This window comes from Thalassophryne amazonica, chromosome 19 (genome assembly GCF_902500255.1).
Source record: "Thalassophryne amazonica chromosome 19, fThaAma1.1, whole genome shotgun sequence".
NCBI classification, from domain to species: domain Eukaryota; kingdom Metazoa; phylum Chordata; class Actinopteri; order Batrachoidiformes; family Batrachoididae; genus Thalassophryne; species Thalassophryne amazonica.
Window position 1 is genome coordinate 28,568,768 of NC_047121.1, and position 21,766 is coordinate 28,590,533.

The 21,766-nt window shown below is 41.4% G+C and overlaps 1 protein-coding gene across 3 annotated transcripts in view; it reads left to right on the top strand.

Moving 5' to 3' along the window:
- Positions 1-574: 574 nt before the first annotated feature.
- mapkbp1 (mitogen-activated protein kinase binding protein 1) overlaps positions 575-21,766 on the top strand; it is a 113,684-nt gene continuing 92,492 nt past the window's right edge. For all 3 annotated transcript variants that reach the window (XM_034194815.1, XM_034194817.1, XM_034194818.1), the window contains exon 1: positions 575-1,015. In XM_034194815.1, coding sequence (XP_034050706.1) covers positions 896-1,015 — 120 coding nt within the window. In that variant the 5' untranslated portion in view covers positions 575-895. The remainder of the gene's footprint in view (positions 1,016-21,766) is intronic.

Genomic DNA, 21,766 nt, shown 5'->3' on the forward strand with positions numbered 1-21,766 from the left:
GGCGTCAGTGACTCCATGGCCTTGGCGGAGGTTTGCACTCTCTGCTTCTAGTTTGTTAATAAATTCCCGCGTAAGAGGTCTGTCTTCTGGGACAATGTTAATCGTGACATCGTTAATTGAGACCAACTTCCTTATTTTGCATCAACGGACACGCGGGGTGTGTGACCTATGGTAAATAGTTTTGCTGTTCACATGAAAATTCAGTAAGGTATATCTTATATATTATATTCCAGTTCTAAGGTGAAACTATGCCAGTATACAAAGGTATATCTAAATGTCTAAAAAGGAACAGTAAAATAGGAGAGTAGAAAAGAGTAGAGTACTTGTTGATGTTTGTGTTCACAGGTATTTAACAGAAGTAAATAATTCCACTCCAACAGGCGGTTGATGTCTTGGGTTTTCAGTTAAATACCGTGGTAAAAGGTCCACTCCACAGTGAAAAAGGTAAAACTCCCCAAGGTATTAGGTTCACACTCCAACAGCAGCTAAAACACACACACACACACACACACACATATAGATATAAATATAGATAGATATAGGCATGTGAAGCCAATTCACGCTTTATTTTGACAAAGCCAAGTAGAAATTTGCGCGCATGTCTATGTCGGTTGTCTTGACGGCCGGCGGCGGATCTCCCGGTTCAGGTCCGGTCTGGATCGTTGTGGAAGCCGCAGCGTCTTTCCTGCTGTTTTGTCTTCGCCGCGGTGGAGAAATAAGATGCGGAACAGCAGGCGGAATACAAGACCTGTGATCTGGACCAGTCTGAACCCAGAGCCAGGCTTGATTATCGCTCCGGCGCGGCAGACGACATGACGGCACCGGGGAGGGAGACAGGCTTCAGTCACTGAGGGGCGCGAGCTAGCCGGTAAGCTAGCGGCGCCGCCACCGCACGATGACCGCGGATGGAAGCGGAACGATCCGCAGCCGCATTAAGAACCTGCTGCGCTCCCCGTCAATCAAACTCAGGAGGCGGAGCGCCGCCGCGCGCCACAAAGAGGACCCCGCCGACAAGGTGAGCGACGCGCGCCATAGCGGCTAACAGATAATGATAAGATTATGAGGTTTTCTTTCTGCTTCACCTTCAACTATGAAACCTGCGGTCTTCAGAGAAGTTTACAAACAGCCCGAAATTGTAAAATTTTCTCATATTCCATATTATAATGAAAACAAAGTCCTCACTTAAGTGTAGACTCATGTCCACAATTGTCCTCATTTCCCAAGTGTCCTCACATAAACTGGCCTGATTTTACAAAAATACAGTTTTCCACAATATCCAAAATTACATGACTGTCCTGTTTGCAAAAACCTGAAGGACTGTGTTTCTGTAGGACTTTTTCCATCTAGCAGATAATAATAAACTTATTCACAACTGGAAGCTGTGCTTGTCAAGAGAAATTGATGTCTTTCCATCTGTCCTTAAGTCCATCAAAACTTTCCGCCTCCTAAAACTCAAGAATCGCAAAACTCTCAAAATTGAAGATTTTATACATTTATACTGGTAAATCAAAGCTCTCCCTGCCCAAAAAATTAGGCACTTCTGATATTTAGAAATGCTTTATTTTTTTAACTGAATTTTGGCTTTCAAGTAGGAAATCCACAGAAGCCTTACAAAACTCATATCGTCCACTAGATGGTGACAAAAGTTGCTCAAATACTAGGTCTATCAGAAAAGTATCCTACCTTTTTATTTAAAAAAAAAAACTATATGGATTTGAATGACGTGCGATTACACCAATCATGCTTGAACCCTCGTGCACATGCGTGAGTTTTTTCACGCGTGTCGGTGACGTCATTTCCCTGTGGGCAGGCCTTGAGTGAGATGTGGTCCCGCCCTCTCGGCTGAATTCCTTTGTTTCACACGCTGCTCGAGACGGCACGCGTTGCTTTATCAAAAATTTTTCTGGGCCTGTGATGAATATCCGAGTGGACACTATTCGAGAAATTAAGCTGGTTTTCGGTGAAAAGTTTAACGGCTGATGAGAGATTATGGGGCGTTTCTGTTGGTGTAAAGACTTCCCATGGAGCAGGACGTTGCGCAGCGCTTCCAGGCGCCGTCGTCGGCCTGTTTCGACCTGAAAACATCCTAATTTAAGGCTTAATTCACCCAGGACGTCGTGAGAGAACAGAGAAGATTCAGAAGAGGCCGGCATGCGGACTTTATGCGGACATTCCACTGTTTAAGGACATTTTGTAATGAAAGACGTGCGCGCAAATTCGCAGAGTCGTTTCCGTGATGACTCGGCGAATCTGTGTGCGCCGCGACAGGAAAAACACCTCCATGTTGAAAACCATTTGTAAAATTCAGGCGGCTTTTGATGGCTTTCAACAAGTGAGTAACTGAGAAATTGTTTAACAGCTTGGGCATGTTCCAACTTGTCCGTTAAGGTTTCCAATGGAGGTGTTTTTCCTGTCGAGACCCCCAGCGGTCGGGTCCAGCCCGACATGCGACTCTGCCCGCACGTTCTTTCATTACAAAATGGCCGTTAACAATGGAATGTCCGAATAAACTCCTCATGCCGACTTCTTCTGAAAGTTCTCTGTTCTCTGATGACTTCCTGGGTCAACAGAGCCTGAAATGTGGAAGTTTTCAACTTGAAACGGCGAGACGCTGCCGCTTCGAAGCGCAGCTCGCCCGTCAGGCACCTTGGGCCGTCCTTATGGCGACACTACCAGACCAAAATCTCTCATCAGCCGTTAAAATTTTTACCGAAAACCAGCTGAATTTATCGAATGGTGTCCACTCAGTTGTGCCTTACAGTTTTGAAAAAATTTTGATCAAACAAAGCAGCAGTCTCTGAGCCATTCCTAAACAATGAAAAAAATCGACGAGAGGGTGGGCCACTCCTCACTCAAAGACTGCCCACAGGTGAATGACGTAACCGACAGGCGTGAAAAAACTCTTGCATGCCCATGAGGGTTCAAGCATGTCTGATGTAATCACACGTGATTCAAATCCATATGGTTTTTGAAAAAAATAATAAGGTCTGATACTTTTCTAATAGACCTCGTATGCAGCAAGGTGTTGACTTAATTAATTTGAAAAGTTAAGTCTTGTCAAAAACAAGATGGACTGACAGCTAAAACTCAACTTACAGTTGTGTCCCTGCACTTATGGGTAATTTACATGTTTATAAAGCATTTTAAATGAAAAAAATCAAAGCTCTGAACATAAGTCCAGAACAACATTAAACAAAGATCCCCATATCACAGAGTAAAAGCAATTAGAACCATGAAAAGCAATTTTGTACAAGCTAAATAATTAAACAAGCTAAAAACCATTAAACTAATGATAGTCAATAGAAAATAAATAGGTTTTACGACTAGTCTTGGAAGTTGCCTTTTGAATCCCAACAGGTAGGATTTTCCACATGGTAGGAAGAAGTTCAGAATCTTGCTGACTTCTTTTTAACACTTGGAACACAAAGCAAGTAGTGACTGCAGAGTACAAGTAGGCTTAAATTCAGCAAGATAGTCAGATTCATCTCCCTTGCCTCATAAGTCAGCAACAAAATCTTGAAATCTGCTCTTAAAGTCACAGGGAGCCAATGAAGGAAAGCCAGGACTGATGTAATATGATCAAACCTCTTGCACCCGTATTCTGTACCAGACTCCAGACTATTATGTGACAGTCCTGAAATGAAAACATTACAACATAGTTAATTTTGGAAGACACGGAGGCATGAGTCAAAGTTTCTGCAACCGCCATAGAGAGGATACATCTGATCATTACAGTGTTATAGAAGTGACAATGGACCGTCTTAATGACCTCCCTAATGTGCAGATGAAAAGACAATGATGGATCAGATGTCATACGGAGGGTTTTAACTTTGACGAATCACACAATCACCAGATGCGCCAAGCACTTTACAATGACACCTCACATTTATGTTCCAGCCAAGGCCAGTACCCGTTTTCACAGCTGGGTGGAATGTCTTGTCCAAATACACAAATGGGTAGCATGAGCGGGATTTGAACCTTGGTCTACATCTTGGGAGTCCTGGTCCTTATTCCCTGAACTACAAAACTAAAGTTCAAATGGGTCCTCAAAAAAGAATCTCATTAGACACTTTAATTTTTATGTTTGAGCAACATCATTCCTAAGTTTTCTGATATTACATTGGGGAAATAGTGTTTCTGTCAATATTGGTGGTTAATTAAACACTGCAAAATGACATGCAGATTCAGATAATTGAAATTAGTTTTATTATTAAATGTACTTCTACCAGTTTCATTGTGTTCATAATGAATCTACTTATGCTATTTGATTTGATTTATTTGGCAATAAAATAAATGCATGAAAAAAAATAATATGGGTTATAAAATTGCAGAGGATAAAACAATAAAGCATTAAACTTATTTCTATTATGGTCTTCAAAAAACAAACAAAAAACCCAACGTATCCACCTATAAATGTTCTTATTCCTCCCTCCAGCTGCTGAAGAAGTGTCTGTAATTTCGAACCCTGTGTGGTATTCTCTAAAAAGTATTTCATGGAGTTGCACAAAATATTGTGAAGAGATCATTTTTCTGTTAAATGCTGTTGCTGGTTCAAATGTGCCTGTAAAAAAAAAATTCCTTTTAATTTTCCTTTGATTTCTTCTCTAACATTGTTACAAAATCGTGAATTTCTACAGTTTCTAATTGTTGCTGCATGCTTGTTGGTTGGCGTTCACATTATGAAAAACACCAGAGGGTCTCAAAGGAGCTACAGCAGAATTTATAGCTGTAGCCAATAGTCATGTAGCTCACGCACACATTGTGGTTGGTTTTACTAGTTTTTTTATTCGTACCTGGCAGTAAACTGAATATCTTGGTCGTAGACAAAACAAGACATTTGAAAGCAACACTGTGGGCTCTAGAAAATATTGTTCAACATTTTTCTCCATTTTCTGACATTTTATATCCCAGACAACTAATTGATTAATCTGTTGAATATTGTGTTGATTAATCAGTTATTGAAATACTGTATCCACACACTCCTCAAGCATCAGCCCACCTCCTAACAACCACCTTAAATTAAATTAATCTTTATTACAATTGGTTAAACGCCCACCAAAAATTAAGTAATTTTGTTACCCCAACACGTCATAAAATGCAAAAATAATGACTTTTCACCATGTTTTTCTTGTCTCTTTTGCATCTTACCTGTGATAACATCATCAGTCTGCACTGGAAGTAGTCTCATGACAATGATGTCAGTTTGCTTCTGGGTTTTTTGGGGGTTACCGGTCGATAGGCTGTTAACCTTATGTCGTGGCACAGCATCCATCTTAGTTATCGTCATCCATTTATTACGATATCTCAAAAGCTGTCTGCCAATTTTTTTTTTCTAATTTTGGAAGGGTATAATATGGGTCATTGACATTGTTCATTGACAGTGTGTTAATTTATGATTTGTAGAGCAGGATTTGTGCACTAGCAGTGAAGAATTTGAGACGGTGTGACTGTTGTGTTTATGTAGAGCTGCAACAAATAATTATTGCAGTTAAACTGTTCAGAAGCAGACAGGGCAACTCTCCAGAGGGTGCTCAACACAGCACAAAAAATAATTGATTGAACCCCTCCAAAAGACATCTACAGGTCACGCTGTCACAACAAGGCCCGCAGAATTATCAAAGACAATTCTGACCCTTTCCATCATGTCTTCACTTTGCAACCCTTTGGAAGGCACTACAGGGCCCTGATGTCCCGCATGAAGAGACAGAGGAACAGCTTTTACTCTTCGACCACCCAAGAACTTAATTCTCTGCCCCCTATCCCACTGCTCCCAACTCAACCAAAGAAAAATCCATTAATGGCATTTTACGCATCACTTTACACATGCTTTTACATCAGAGGTCTCAAACCGGTTCCAGAAAGGGCCGAGAGGGTGCAGGCTTTCTGTGCAACCACCCACTCCAGCAGGTGATTTCACTGATTAACTGATTTCACCTGCTCAGTGTGATGTTAATCAGTGAAATCACCTGCTGGAGTGGGTGGTTGCACAGAAAGCCTGCACACTCTCGGCCCTTTCTGGAACTGGATTAAGACCTCTGTTTTACATCCACCCATATAATAGCAAATGTGTCTCTGATGTGCACATCACTTTGATGACTTCATGTTTTCACACTATTAACGGATTCCCAGCATCACCTCTCCGTGTCAGCTGTGGAACAGTCGCTGTAGAAACCTGTGTACACCAGCCAGGATTTTTGCGTGACGCACCACACATGTCCACAGCCATTTCACTTTTAATACATCTGAACATTGGCATGTAGACGGCCGTACGCCACGTTTTGTGCATGCGCATGCTTTGTACATGGGGCCCCTGCTGTCTGACAGTTTGTCTACTGAGACCATTAAGTTTGAGTATTTAAGTGTTGTTTTTTCCACATTTGACCAAAGCAAAACCTTTTTATTATGAGCCTTATAGTAAAATGTTGTGTGCATTCCCGTGGGCACAGCATGTTTTTTCCTTCCAAAATATAGGACATGGTTCCAGATGGCAAGGAATTTTAGGCACAACACCAATACCTTATGAAACATGTTGTGATAGAACTAGGGATGGGATTGATCTGATCCCAGATCGTTATCGGGTTAGTTAGCCGCTTCACTGTCCCGAGGCTGTAAAACGCTATGACTAGCCAGCTCAGTGTGCAGCCGAGGAGGACACCGAACAGAGATTCTGCCTGCTGAAAGGGGGGAAAAGTCTCCATTAAACTCCTGCACGTGAGCGTCGATGATGATAAACTAATTTTACAGTTGAAAAACCTTTGTGTTTCCAAAAATGAAAAGTTTGCACAGCACAAGCACAGCGAGAGAGAAATGAAAAAAGAGAGAGAGAGATGGAGGGAGAGCGAAAGCAAGCGAGAGAGAGAGCAAACGAGACAGAGAGGGAGACAGACAGAGAGAAAGAGAGAGAGAGCGCAAACGAGAGGCAGAAAGGGAGGGAGACAGACAGAGAGGGAGAGAGAGAGAGAGCGCAAACGAGAGGCAGAAAGGGAGGGAGACAGACAGAGAGGGAGAGAGAGAGAGAGCGCAAACGAGAGGCAGAAAGGGAGGGAGACAGACAGAGAGGGAGAGAGAGAGAGAGCGGAAATGAGAGGCAGAAAGGGAGGGAGACAGACAGAGAGGGAGAGAGAGAGAGAGCGCAAACGAGAGGCAGAAAGGGAGGGAGACAGACAGAGGGAGAGAGAGAGAGAGCGCAAACGAGAGGCAGAAAGGGAGGGAGACAGACAGAGGGAGAGAGAGAGAGAGCGCAAACGAGAGGCAGAAAGGGAGGGAGACAGACAGAGAGAGAGAGAGAGAGAGCAAACGAGAGACAGAGAGGGAGCAAACGAGAGGGAGAGGAAACGAGAGAGAGAGAGAGAGAGGAAACGAGAGACAGAGAGGGAGCAAACGAGAGAGAGAGGAAACGAGAGACAGACAAAAAGAGAGAGAGAGAGGAAACGAGGGACAGACAAAGAGAGAGAGAGGAAACGAGGGACAGACAAAAAGAGAGAGAGAGGAAACGAGGGACAGACAAAAAGAGAGAGAGAGGAAACGAGGGACAGACAAAGAGAGAGAGAGGAAACGAGGGACAGACAAAAAGAGAGAGAGGAAACGAGGGACAGACAAAAAGAGAGAGAGAGGAAACGAGGGACAGACAAAAGAGAGAGAGAGGAAACGAGGGACAGACAAGAGAGAGAGAGAGGAAACGAGGGACAGACAAAAAGAGAGAGAGAGAGGAAACGAGGGACAGACAAAAAGAGAGAGAGAGAGGAAACGAGGGACAGACAAAAAGAGAGAGAGAGAGGAAACGAGGGACAGACAAAAAGAGAGAGAGAGAGGAAACGAGGGACAGACAAAAAGAGAGAGAGAGAGGAAACGAGGGACAGACAAAAAGAGAGAGAGAGGAAACGAGGGACAGACAAAAAGAGAGAGAGAGAGGAAACGAGGGACAGACAAAAAGAGAGAGAGAGAGGAAACGAGGGACAGAAAGAGAGAGGGAGACGGGAGGGTCTCTAGCACAAATACAACTCCCATCTCTGGATGGACCTGCACCTTAAACAGAGAGAAAAAAACAGAATCAGGCATCAGAAAGACAAGAAATACAGTATAATTTGCCAGCATTAAACAACAAGATAAACAGGAAATACTAAGGTGATCGCTGGCCACTAGCCCCAAGCTTCACTAAAAGACCCAGATTTTAGGTAAAGTTGAGGCCACGTCACGCTCTGTTTCCTAATAAAATGAATTAAGAGTAAAAAGCATAAAAACATACTATGCCAATATGCTAGCCATACAAAAGGGAAAATAAGTGCGTCTTAAGTCTGGACATGAAAGTCTCCACAGAATCTGTTTTATTGACGCAGGGAGATCATTCCACAGAACAGGGACACGATAAGAGAAAGCTCTATGACCCGCAGCCTTCTTATTCACCCTAGGGACACAAAGTAGTCCTGCACCCTGAGAATGCAAAGCCCGGGCCTGTACGTAAGGTTTAATTAGGTCAGCTAGGTAGGGAGCTGCCAGTCCATGAATAATTTTATAGACTAGTAGCAGAACCTTAAAATCTGAGCTCACTGGGACAGGAAGCCAGTGAAGATATGCTAAAATGGGTGTAATGTGGTTGAACTTTCTACAACCCCTGGCAAAAATTATGGAATCACGGCCTCGGAGGATGTTCATTCAGTTGTTTAATTTTGTAGAAAAAAAGCAGATCACAGACATGACACAAAACTAAAGTCATTTCAAATGGCAACTTTCTGGCTTTAAGAAACACTATAAGAAATCAAGAAAAAAGATTGTGGCAGTCAGTAACGGTTACTTTTTTAGACCAAGCAGAGGGGAAAAAAATATGGAATCACTCAATTCTGAGGAATAAATTATGGAATCACCCTGTAAATTTTCATCCCCAAAACTAACACCTGCATCATATCAGATCTGCTCGTTAGTCTGCATCTAAAAAGGAGTGAACACACCTTGGAGAGCTGTTGCACCAAGTGGACTGACATGAATCATGGCTCCAACACGAGAGATGTCAATTGAAACAAAGGAGAGGATTATCAAACTCTTAAAAGAGAGTAAATCATCACGCAGTGTTGCAAAAGATGTTGGTTGTTCACAGTCAGCTGTGTCTAAACTCTGGACCAAATACAAACAACATGGGAAGGTTGTTAAAGGCAAACATACTGGTAGACCAAGGAAGACATCAAAGCGTCAAGACAGAAAACTTAAAGCAATATGTCTCAAAAATCGAAAAATGTACAACAAAACAAATGAGGAACGAATGGGAGGAAACTGGAGTCAACGTCTGTGACCGAACTGTAAGAAACCGCCTAAAGGAAATGGGATTTACATACAGAAAAGCTAAACGAAAGGCATCATTAACACCTAAACAGAAAAAAACAAGGTTACAATGGGCTAAGGAAAAGCAATTGTGGACTGTGGATGACTGGATGAAGTCATATTCAGTGATGAATCTCGAATCTGCATTGGGCAAGGTGATGATGCTGGAACCTTTGTTTGGTGCCTTTTCAATGAGATTTATAAAGATGACTGCCTGAAGAGAACATGTAAATTTCCACAGTCATTGATGATATGGGGCTGCATGTCAGGTAAAGGCACTGGGGAGATGGCTGTCATTACATCATCAATAAATGCACAAGTTTATGTTGATATTTTGGACAATTGAAAGGATGTTTGGGGATGATGAAATCATTTTTCAAGATGATAATGCATCTTGCCATAGAGCAAAAACTGCAAAAACATTCCTTGCAAAAAGACACATAGGGTCAATGTCATGGCATAGGGTCAATGTCAATGAGCAGATCTGATTTGATGCAGGTTTTAATTTGGGGGATGAAAATTTACAGGGTGATTCCATAATTTTTTCCTCAGAATTGAGTGATTCCATATTTTTTTCCTCTGCTTGGTCTAAAAAAGTAACCGTTACTGACTGCCACAATCTTTTTTCTTGATTTCTTATAGTGTTTCTTAAAGCCAGAAAGTTGCCATTTGAAATGACTTTAGTTTTGTGTCATGTCTGTGATCTGCTTTTTTTCTACAAAATTAAACAACTGAATAAACATCCTCTGAGGCCGGTGATTCCATAATTTTTGCCAGGGGTTGTACTTCATGTCAGACGTCTGGCTGCAGCATTTTGAACCAATTGAAGAGCCCTAATGCTGGACTGCGGTAAACCAGAAAATAGAACACTGTAGTAGTCCAATCTAGAAGAGATAAACGCATGGATCATGGTCTCAGCATCAGTCATAGTTAGGATGGGACGAATCTTCGCTATATTTCGCAGGTGGAAGAAAGCAATCCTCGTAATATTTCTAATGTGTAGGTCAAAGGACAATGTAGGATCAAAAATTACCCCAAGGTTCCTCACTTTGTCATTGTGATGTATGACACACGAGCCTAGGCTAATCATTTACTGGTCAAATTGATGCCGATGTCTCACTGGACCAAGAACCATCATTTCAGTCTTATCAGAGTTTAAAAGTAGGAAGTTTTTAGACATCCAACTTCTCACTGATGCAAGGCAATCTTCTAAGGATTTTATGTGAAGGAGGTGACGAGCAGTTATCGGTATGTATAGCTGAGTATCATCAGCATAGCAGTGAAAGGTAATCCCAAAAGAAAGCAATATGTGCCCAAGGGGTGCTATATAAAGGGAGAAAAGCAGAGGGCCTAAGACGGACCCCTGTGGAACCCCAAACTTCATGTCACTACAGTTAGAGGTAGTGTTACTGTACAAAACACTTCTATTTCTTGTGTTTCATTGCAGGATGAACAAAACCTTTCCAAGTCACCGAATATGTCTTGGACGTAATTTGCATAAATCATTAAGAAATACAGATGGGGTTAGTATGTCCCCAGACCCTCCCCAGCCTGCTGCTTGGCAATGTCATTTTCAGATATATTTTTTTCATGAAAAATGTTATGTGAAAAGATATTTTGTACAGTTTTCTTCACACCAACATGAAGCTGTGAATGTGGATGCAACCAGCAAACGTAGCAGTTTCTCTTCTCAAATCCACAGAATCCTGTAATTCTTTCAGAGATGTGATGGATGTCACCTGATTTATTTATTTATTTTGAACTGCCTACTTGACAGAGTTAGTGTACAGTACCATACTGTTTGCATTTCTTAATGATTGATGTAAATGATGTCCAAGACATTTAGTAACAGAGAAAACTGTTTGTAAAACGGATGATTCAATATTATATTTAGAATAAATGAAAACTTGTTTGTTTTTTTTCACTTAATGTAATTTTATTGCATGTGTTGCAGACCTTAAATGGAGCAATGGTTGTATATTTACAAATGAAGGTGACCAACCAAAACATGATGACATATCTTGGGTTCATACTGTCTGCAAAGAAATAGAAGTCAAAGTAAGAAGAATCAGATTTTAAATAATTAATTTTTCCCTATCGTGCCAACTTTTTTTTTATGTGTGTGTAGAATATAAAGATGCTTGTGAGGTATTAGTGGCTCATCAAACCAGAGTAGTCAGCCGTTGTGTACACATGTGGGATCCTCTAACCTGTCCTTCAGGTTCTTCCCGTCATGTTTGTCCTAGCTGGGATGCTGTCCGCTTCTCTGCAGATTCATTGCTTATGAGCTGTTTTCAAACAGAAAACTTTCAGTGTTGGAATCTATTAAAAATATCCAGAATAGAAGGGGTGCACAAGATTGGGTAGGATTACTTTGAAATGTAATCCAAAAGTAATCAGATTACAAGTAATCCTAATGTATGTATGTACATACATACATGTAATCCACATGTATTCTTTCAAAGTAATCCTACCCAACCTTGCGGGTGCAGTAGTGCATGGAATAAAAATGTCATAAGCATTTGTCTATGCCAAACTTAAAAAGTTCTAATTAGGCCAGATCTAAGTCTGTTTTCTGAACATTTGGGTTTATTTTCTTGCAACAGTGCATTTCTATACATTTCTGGACCATTGGCTTACATTTGTTAGTGGTGCTCAGGATAATTCACCTCAGCAAGCAGCAACAGACCACTCGGACAACGTTCCACCCATTTGGGAAAAGTTCTCAGACCGAAAAGTCGTCACAATTATTTGATTCTACAGCCTCAAACAGACTCTGACAAGAGAATTATTTTGGTGTCTTTGAATAAGGTCCTTGATCCCCAAATTACTCCCCATGTACAGTTGTGCCCCTTGCAAAGCGGTGGTTTGTGGTCAGGAGACATTAATACAAAATGCTTTAAGCATTTCCTTCAGATGAAAAAGTATGATACAAATGTCTGTCTTGTTGTTGTGAACATTGTAAAATAAAATGTATTTTAAAAAATACCCATAATGCCTTTGTCAGGCTGTACATTTGTGCAGTGTGGTCCTCATGGAAATAGTGACGGTGTGTGTATGTATATTCACTTCAAGACTCTGTGTTGTAAACATTAGCTCAGTGCTGAGTGTGTTCACGCACGACATGTTCTTGATGGTTTATTAAAGGCTCCTGTGTAGTGACTGAATCTGGCATGTTTTCAAACTGTGTCAGAGTCCGTTGCTAGGAGTGAATGCCAGTGCAGTCAGTGTAACTGGAGGTGTTGTGGGATCAGTCCAGAAAGTGGAGTTTGTCAATGCTGGGTCTGATGACAACACAGAATATGGTCTCTCATACGCAAGAGGTGATGTCCAAATGGCAGCACATTGGCCACCAGGGGCGGCTTGTTCATAAGGGCGATTTGTATGAGGTGTATTCAGAAACTATCCAACCTTTGGCCATGAAAAATACAGTTACTCACTTTGGGGTCTGAAATCCTAATCCCCTTCAAAGTAGTCTCCTTGGGACTGCACACACGTCTCTCTGTGGTTCTGCCATTGTTGCAGCTTTGGCACAAATTTTGCCAGCACTCTCCGCAGGCCCAAATCCTCTATCAAAATGGAATGCACCGAACCTCTGCTTATCCGCACCTCGTCCACAAGTTCTCAGATGATGACACAGCAATCATCCATCACCAAAGTCCGTATTCTGTCAGTCACTTGGTCTTTTCAGCTTGTAGATGGCCTACCAGAATGTGCTTTGCGCTCCACTGATGTGTGCCCATTTTTGAAGCAGTTATATATTGCTCTTTCATCTGCGTTATGCTCGTGGCATCATCGCCAAAAGTCTGCTGAATCTTGCAAATGGTTTCCACTTGGCTATCACCAGGCTTTTCACAAAATTTGACGCAGTGATTTTGCTCAAGTCGGTCTGTCATGTCATACCAAATGAGAATCTGTTGGGTGCTCAGTACATGTGTTCAGTCTGAGGCTGATTACTACCTATGACTGATGCACTCTGCAGGTGGGAAAAAGTTCCCACATGCGCAAAAGGGTTCCGTACATCTCCCCTGTGCTGGACATATTACGTAGCTTAATTAGGGTGAGCTAACTTTTTCCAACATTGTTTCTCTCAAACCCTGAAGACGTTGATGTCTAAAACCAACATTTATAAGTTACACTGCTCAATATTTGGCTCCAGTGAGACCACACCACAATTTACTTGAATCACCTGCTGCTAATAAATTTTTCTCTGGCATTCAAAAACATGCACGAGTCTGAGGAAAGGAGGAAGTAAAGTAAGGACCAAAATATTACAAAAGGAAAAGATTTTAATTGGTGTACGTTAGCAGAGTCTTCTTTTGCACAGTGTTTAACGTGACATAACCACACAGCACACGTATCTTCTCTTTTGTGTGAACACTCGCATCCACGAGCACACCTTATTTATTTCACACGTGTAGGGGTAATCAGGTGTCTGTAATCAAAGGGGTCACACACGTGTAGGGAATCAGTAATCAGAGTTCACATGACATGCCGAATTCAACAAATGACAAAATGAGAGCACAGATCTCAACAGTATAAAATAATAATAATCATAATAAATCTATCTATAGTTCTCCCACACGCTGCGTCTAAAGTAGTCTGCCAAAGCCTCGTGCTGCTGTTTGCTTCATTGACTGATTTGCTGACATCAGCTGTGTGTGCTGCATTTAGGTGATATTTAATACTTGAAGTACTCCGGTGATAAGAAAATGCAGCTTTGCAGTGGCTACAAATAACTTTGGTTCTGTTGACTACGCTGTCCAGAAGCACTTTAAAATGAAAATGGCCATGTAAACGTTCTGTACCCTTCTCCATGTTGGTTGGTTTATTCTTTTCTTTTCCAGTGTCAGGGACTCATCACACCGGTTCCTGTGAGCGGCAGCAGTCAGCAACAGACTTTTGCAAAATAAAAGCAGTCTCTTACAATAACAAAACAAACAAACAAAAAAACCTGTTTTAACGTGTGACAAAATAATTGTCAGCGTTAATAAATTGAGTTAATGCGATAATAATGTGTTAACTTGGCCAGCCCTATAAATAAATTACCTGGTTACTGTTATTTCACACATTTCTGTTCTGGAACATTGAAAAGGATTCAAAGTTCTTGCTATGTTTTTGATATCAGAAATATTTAAATTTGTCATAAGTGAATGATAAAATATCAATTATGAACTGGTTACCATTATTTCAAATGTGTTTCTGTTCCGGAAGATTAAAAAAAAAAGTTTTATTTTTCTCCTGAGCAGCATAATCAGTTGTTTCTTATTTTCATTTTCTTTCCTTTGTCTGTAGTAACACGTTAGTGTAATGTGACATTTTGAGTCCCTGTTGACAACCGTTATAGTTTTTTCTGTTAAGGTGCGTTTACACATATGCATGACGCGTTACGAATGTCATATTTGTGTCATTCTTGGCACAATCCTGACATTCTTAACGTGACTTAACGCATCTGAATAGGTTTCTCAATACTGCGTGTTGGTGTGTGATATTCGTGATTTTTGTGGAGCATGTTTTTGGCTGTCAAAAAATCTTCCACAAATGTCACACACCACCCTCATTTCATCTCATGTCGTGGAGGTCGCAACTGAGCGTGTTGATCCTTAATAGAGCGTGACAGCATTCTTCTCCGACATGCGCACAATTAAACCCTGCTGCACCGCATTCAGTTTCATTGCTGCAGTATGCTGAAGAAGGACAGTGACGCCAAGTCAGCTAAAAGTCTTGTTCCAGTGCTCCTCAGCGCGCTCCTCCAGGTGTTCCACCTGCTGCATGTGCTTGATGTTTGGGAAAACAAGTGAGACGAGAGCCACGTAGAGACACATATCTGACTCTCTCAGTCTCCTCCTCCTCTTTGCGCCACTCCATGGCACAGAGCCCACCTAAGCATGCAGTCGCAACATTCTTCTGGTGTGGACTGAGGAGCAAATTGGAGCGATCTGAATTGTTCAGCAACTGGTGGTAGGATGAATATGGGTGTGTGTGTGTGGAGGCAATTCGCCTCATTCACAATGTGACATGACTTAATGCTGCGCTGTTACGCGTGATAGCGCGCAACAGCGTGGAACATTATTCTTGAACGTGCGTAATGGTTCCTGATAATTCTCCAGCAGCACGTGCCATTAATCGTAACGCGTGGTAACATGTTGCAGCAGTTCCTGAGGACACTTGATGCCTCTGCCCCGACATTCGTGATCAGCGGCCAAGAATGTATACTTCGTGGCATTCGTAACGTGCCGTCGTTATGTGTAAACACAGCATTAGTAACAAGGGTAAAATTCAACAAACAATAAGACAGTGTTAGAATTTTGAATGAATTTATATTGTTGTGTGTTGGGGGGGTGTGGCTGGACATTTTGGTGTTCTTTTCTTTTCTTTGCTCTCCAGGTGGTATGAAAACTGATTTGTCTGTGGAGAAGGTGCTGGCTGAAGAGTCCTTCACCCTCATCAACGTTATGTGCAGCACCTGTGGATGGTGCTCACGTGCAACCTTAAAGACTTTCAGCTGAAGCAGATAATTAGATGGTGTTCTGCATTTAAGCCATGTGTGATTCAAGCAGAATTGCCGGGAACTCGACCTTGTGGTGTTCGTTTGTGAGACGCTGAGGACCGCGCCTGGGTTTGACATCGTGCCTGTGAAGGAAGAAGGGTGAGGGACACATGCTGTCAGCACACATCAGAGGTGAATAATTGTTTGACTAATTGTTGATAGTAACTTGGTATTTTGTTACGCAGTATATTTGAATTGTGATGAGAATTGTGCAGCTCGCTTCTCACTGCCGTGGCGTGCGGACAACTGATCCTCCACCTGTTGTGAGAAGCTGCTCATTTACATAAAGCTTAAATACAGACCTGAATGTGTTGCTGATAGTGTGTGCCTTTTGAAGGATATTGCTTGTAACTGCTGACTTACCTCACCTCTTCTATCCTTCGCAGAGAGTCGGTTTGTCGTGTCCACCTGGGGGGTGTTTGGCGGTAAAAGTGAGTCCAGAAGCACCGGGCCTCGATCCTTTTGGGCGCTGGAGAGCGTGCCAGCCTTCACTCCACCAGACTGACGCTGTTTTAGTTTGTACACGTTGTTATGCACCAAAGGGTGGAAGAAATAAATTGTTTTGTTATTGGAACCGCTTTCTGGTTATTTTAGCGCTGGGTTCCGTCAGACGCAGGTCCGCTCCTCAACCCGCGTCGACACATAACATATATAGTTTATTTAGATTTTTCATAACTGTAAGTTATGCTTGTCAGGAGAAATTGCTGTTCTTCCATCCATACATATGACAAAACCTTCCACATGGTAAAACTCAAAACCCATAAAACTCGCAAATCTAAATTTTTATACATTAATCCTGGGAGGTCAAAGATCTGTCTGCCAAAAATCATTAATTTCTCACATTATAAGGTTTGTATGTTTGTTTTTTCTTCTGAGTTTTTGGGTTCAAGTAGGAAATGTACAGAAGCGCTGAAATGCTCACATCACCTACTCGATGGCAACCAAAACTGCTCAAATGTGTGACAAGGTCTCGATTGGTAATTCATTTGAAAAGTTAACCCCTTGGCAAACATAAGATGGACTGACAGCCAAAAATCAACTTACAGTTGTGTCCCTGCCTTTATGAGTAATTTACATGTCTATAAATCACTTTAAATAAAAAAAAAAAATCAAAGTGCTGAACATATGTCCAGAACAACATTAAACAAAGATTGCAGCTCTGCTTTGCAGCTTGAACCTACAAAGCAGTGCTCTGACCCGCTGCTTCGTTGGTTCTTTGCTTCGCTGTTTTTCAGAAGTGGCAAGTTCACTTCTTAACCCCTCTCAGACCCATTAAAATAAGTCAATCATGAGTCACTTTTGTGCAGATAAAAGTCACTAACTGGGGCTCCTGTCTTGTTGCGAGAAAGAAACGAGAATTGTCCTCTGTTAAGTTTGCACAGCTCCAAACGCTATGCCGCTCTCTGCCGAGTCAAGTTAGAAAGATAGTCTGGTCAGAATTAATACCTCAAAGTGAATTGCCGTTTAAATCAGATGACACTTCTTTCCAAATGTTGTAATACAAACAATGAACTGCAATCAATCAAAATGTTTTTCCTAGCAAAATGAGACGTCCTGTGTTCTTTATGAATTATATTGATGCTGACTTGCTGCGCAGCTGACTGAGCTCGGCTCAGAGGTATGGAGTGACATTCATGCCATTAATGTCTGAAAGGAAATGATTTTGACACAAACTACAGATTTTGTTTATTTCTATTTATGTCCAGAGAGCAAGGATCCATCATGTAGATTTTATTTATGTCCAGAGTTTAATGATCCAGTGACCAATTTCATATGTATTTACTTTAAGACTCAATAAAATGTTGACAAGAAAACCTGTAAAGCCTACTTTTAGTACACAGAAAATTCACAGGAGATACTGATAAGGGAATTGATAAGGAATCAGATTCATAAGCGGAATCAATAACGGCATCGATATCAATAAAATCTTATCAATACCCATCCCTACTTGGAACACAGAGCAAGTCTGCATGTAGTGACTGCAGAGTAGGCAAGGTTGGGTAGGATTACTTTGAAATAATACATGTTGATTACATGTATGAATGTACATACATTTGGATTATTTGTAATCTGATTACTTTTGGATTACATTTCAAAGTAATCCTACCCAACCCTGCAAGTAGGCACATAAGGCTTAACACATTCAGCAAAATAGTGCGTTGCATGTACCTTTTAGAGCTTTATAAATCAGCAACAAAACCTTGAAATCTGCTCTTAGTCACAGGGTGCCACTGAAGTGAAGCCATGGCGGGGATGATGTGATCGAACCTCCTGCAGCAGTATTCTGCAATTTACTTGTATCCCATCCATTCTTTTGAAAATTTTATGGTTTGTGATGACAGAGATTTGCTTTACAACAAACGCTGCTTGGCCTGACTGATTTACCTTTTAGATAATCTTGCTGTTGTGGTGTTTGATGGAGTATTCTGAACTGCAGTGACTGTGAGGATCTCTCTACTGGTTATCCAACATTCTAAGGTTGTGCCCTGTGTGAGTCTCTTGTCTACATTAGCCTCTTCAAAATCCTTCAAAGTCCTCTAGCTCTGCAGGCATTTTAATTTGAAGGCTGTACGTTGTGAAATAATTTGAATGGAGAGTAAAAGGGCGCATGTAGTTATGTTTTGTGTATTTATGTTCTTGCATTTGCAGAGAATAGGTTCCTTTAGTCATTCAGCAAGAAATGTGTGAGTAGAAAAAGCAAAAGCGTCACATCAGGGGACCAAACAAGTGTTTGTGTTATTTTTCAGGGTTTTTTCCTAACTATTGTTCAGACAAGGGCAGATGCAGACAATGCTGTCTGTGTCTGGCCTTCCTCTTCCCCTTGCTCCACATGCCTGAGGAGAAACACAACCTTTTTGTGTCTGTGTAAACTGCTGCTGTGTTTTTTTTTAACTCCCTTTTTTGCTGATCTGAGGTTAGTTTTTGCAGTTGAGATGCTTTAGGCTGTAATTGCTGCTTTCTGATCCCTCGGGTGTGTGTGTGTGTGTGTGTGTGTGTGTGTGTGTGTGTGTGTGTGTGTGTGTGTGTGTGTGTGTGTGTGTGTGTGTGTGTGCACGCGCGCGCGCTTTTGGATATCTGACTTCGGTAATCCTTTTTGTTCAGTAATCACCTACTGTGGGAGAACAGCTTAGAGATCTACAGGCCTCAGTCTTACCCTCTGACTTTGTGCAAACAGTATGTGCTTGTGGTTATTACAAGCGTTTGTTTTTGGTTTTTATTCCAAAAACACTGCATAAGTAATTGTAGTCAATAACTTTGAACAGAAAGCGTGACGTTTGCTAGGCTGATTGTATATAAATCAGTTGGAAAACCACATGGGTTGTAAAGCTGACCTCCTTTCACTTTTACACAATGTTTTGGGCGCAAAATGCTGAATCTTAATTAAATTTTAATTGTTTGCCCTCTGTTCTTTACCACCTGACTTCTTAATCTTTTCAGAAAAACTGAGCTGAACGTGAAAGTACTTACTTTTTCACTTTGTGCAAATAAAACTTGGAAGAAGAAGAAGACAAAGATAGCGTTCGGCTGTTTATCTTTCCCGCTCCTGGTAATTTTGGTCAGTTTATTCAACTTATACCCTGATTCAAAACATTAAACTTGCTCCAAAAACATAAGAAGATACATAGATAGCAGGGAGAAGACCTGGGAAGAAGATCGCGATCGTGCTGCTGTGATTTCGTGGATTAGAAAATGGTTGGCAGGTACGCTAGTGCTAATCGGAACTGAACTTGACCTTGGCCGCTGATCCAAACGTAAACAATCGTGGACTAAGAGAACTGTCAAACCTGATTATATCTGTTAACGCTACTGATATTGATGTCCGGGGACATCCAGATACAACCAGGCCCACCAAAGACAACCATGAATGCTACGTACCCTTGCGGATTATGTGACAAGAACGTTATTAGCAATCCAGCAGCCCTGCAATGTGACTCCTGTGATGTCTGGAGCCATCGAAAGTGTATGGATATGCCAGTGAAGGAATACCATCGCCTAGGTAATTGTGACGACCCCTGGTATTGTCCCAAATGTGTGTTGCTGCAGATGTCTGACTCTTTGTTCGATCCCGCTGATGATGCCCCCAGCCTGTTGATCCAGTCTTAGACGAACCCGAGCCGAGGCAATACGACTTCCTGCACTCCAAGGGCCTCAACTTCGTACACCTCAACACGCGGAGCCTTCTTCCAAAGCTGGATGAACTACGCAGGTTGGTGGTGGACACTGAAATAGCCGTGATAGGAGTAACGGAGACATGGTTCGACGCAACAGTGTCAGGCGCAGAAGTGGAAATACCTGGTTACCTGCTTACACGTAAAGACAGGAATCGTGAAGGCGGAGGTGTCGGTATTTATGTAAGGAGTGACATTGCTTTCAACCCGCGGAACGACATCAGTGATGATCTAGAGACAGTATGGATTGATGTATATCTCCCAAAGACGAAGCCCATCCTCGTCGGCATGTGCTATAGACCACCAAAGCAGACAGACTTTTTCCAACATTTAGAGCAATCATGCATGAACTGTGACAGCTTTATAGTTAGGGAATGTATTAGAATGGGTGACTTCAATGTGGACGTTAAACCAGTGAACTTCACACTAGCTATAAACGTTTTTTATTGCAGTTTGATTTGTCACAGCTAATCACTGAGCCAACAAGGATTGCTCCAACCACAGCAACTGTTTTAGATTTGTTTATTGTATCTGACCCTGCCAAAATATCTCAAACTGGTGTATCAGATTTCACTGTTAGTGATCATTTACTCATTTATTGTACTCGTAAGCTTAAAAAGTTACCAATTAATCAGCATAATGGTATACATATCAGGTCTCTCAAAAATGATAGTAAACAACTGTTTGAAACTTGTCTGTCTGAGGTAGACTGGCAGGAGGTGTATGGTTGTATATCAGTGGATAGGGCATGGTATGTATTTAAAAATAAGTTTCTCTCCATCATAGACCAAATAGCACCGCTCAGATATGTTCGTGTTAAACAACCTACAGATCCCTGGATGACAGGAGAGATCCTGCATCTTATACATGAAAGGGATCGAACTTTCTCTAAATTAAAAAAAACAAGGGCCGCAATTTATACGAAAAGTACATTTATCTTCGAAATCAGGTGCGATATCGGGGGAAAAAAGAAGCCAAATCCAATTACATAGCAAGTAAAGTCGATGACTATAAAAAACAACATAAAAAATTGTGGCGAACTTTAAAAAGTCTCGGAACGTCATCGCAATCAAAAACAAAATCTTCCAACATCGGTCTAAATATAAATGGAGAGACATGTTTCGACAAATTAAAGGTATCCGAGCACTTCAACAAATTCTTCACTACCATCGCCTCAACGCTTGTCGACAAGCTTCCACCTTCTGCCGGTAAATATGGCATACGCCATGTTAGGGAGTATTATCAATCTTTGTTTGCTCCGGTAAATAGTTTTAAACTTTCTTTGGTCTCGGAGGACATGGTTACTAAGATCTTGTCCGATCTAAATTCGAGCAAGGCCACCGGTTTAGACGAATTGTCACTCAGATTCATTAAAGATGGTGCCAAGCTCATTACTTCTCCTTTAACGCATATTATAAATTTATCTTTGGCTACTGGTAAAATCCCAGATGATCTAAAAGTGGCTAGGGTGACACCTATTCACAAAGAGAACAGCAAACATGATTCTGAGCGGTTTCGATTCTGAGCACGGTATCTAAATTATTTGAGAGAGTCATCTATAACCAACTTGATGATTATCTCAGAGCCCATAAGCTCTTAAATGAATACCAATCGGGTTTCAGATCCGCTTATTCTACCGAAACCTGTCTGATAAATCTGACTGATTATATCAAGCAGAAACAGGATAGAGAACATTATATAGGTATGGTCCTCTTAGATCTTCAAAAAGCTTTTG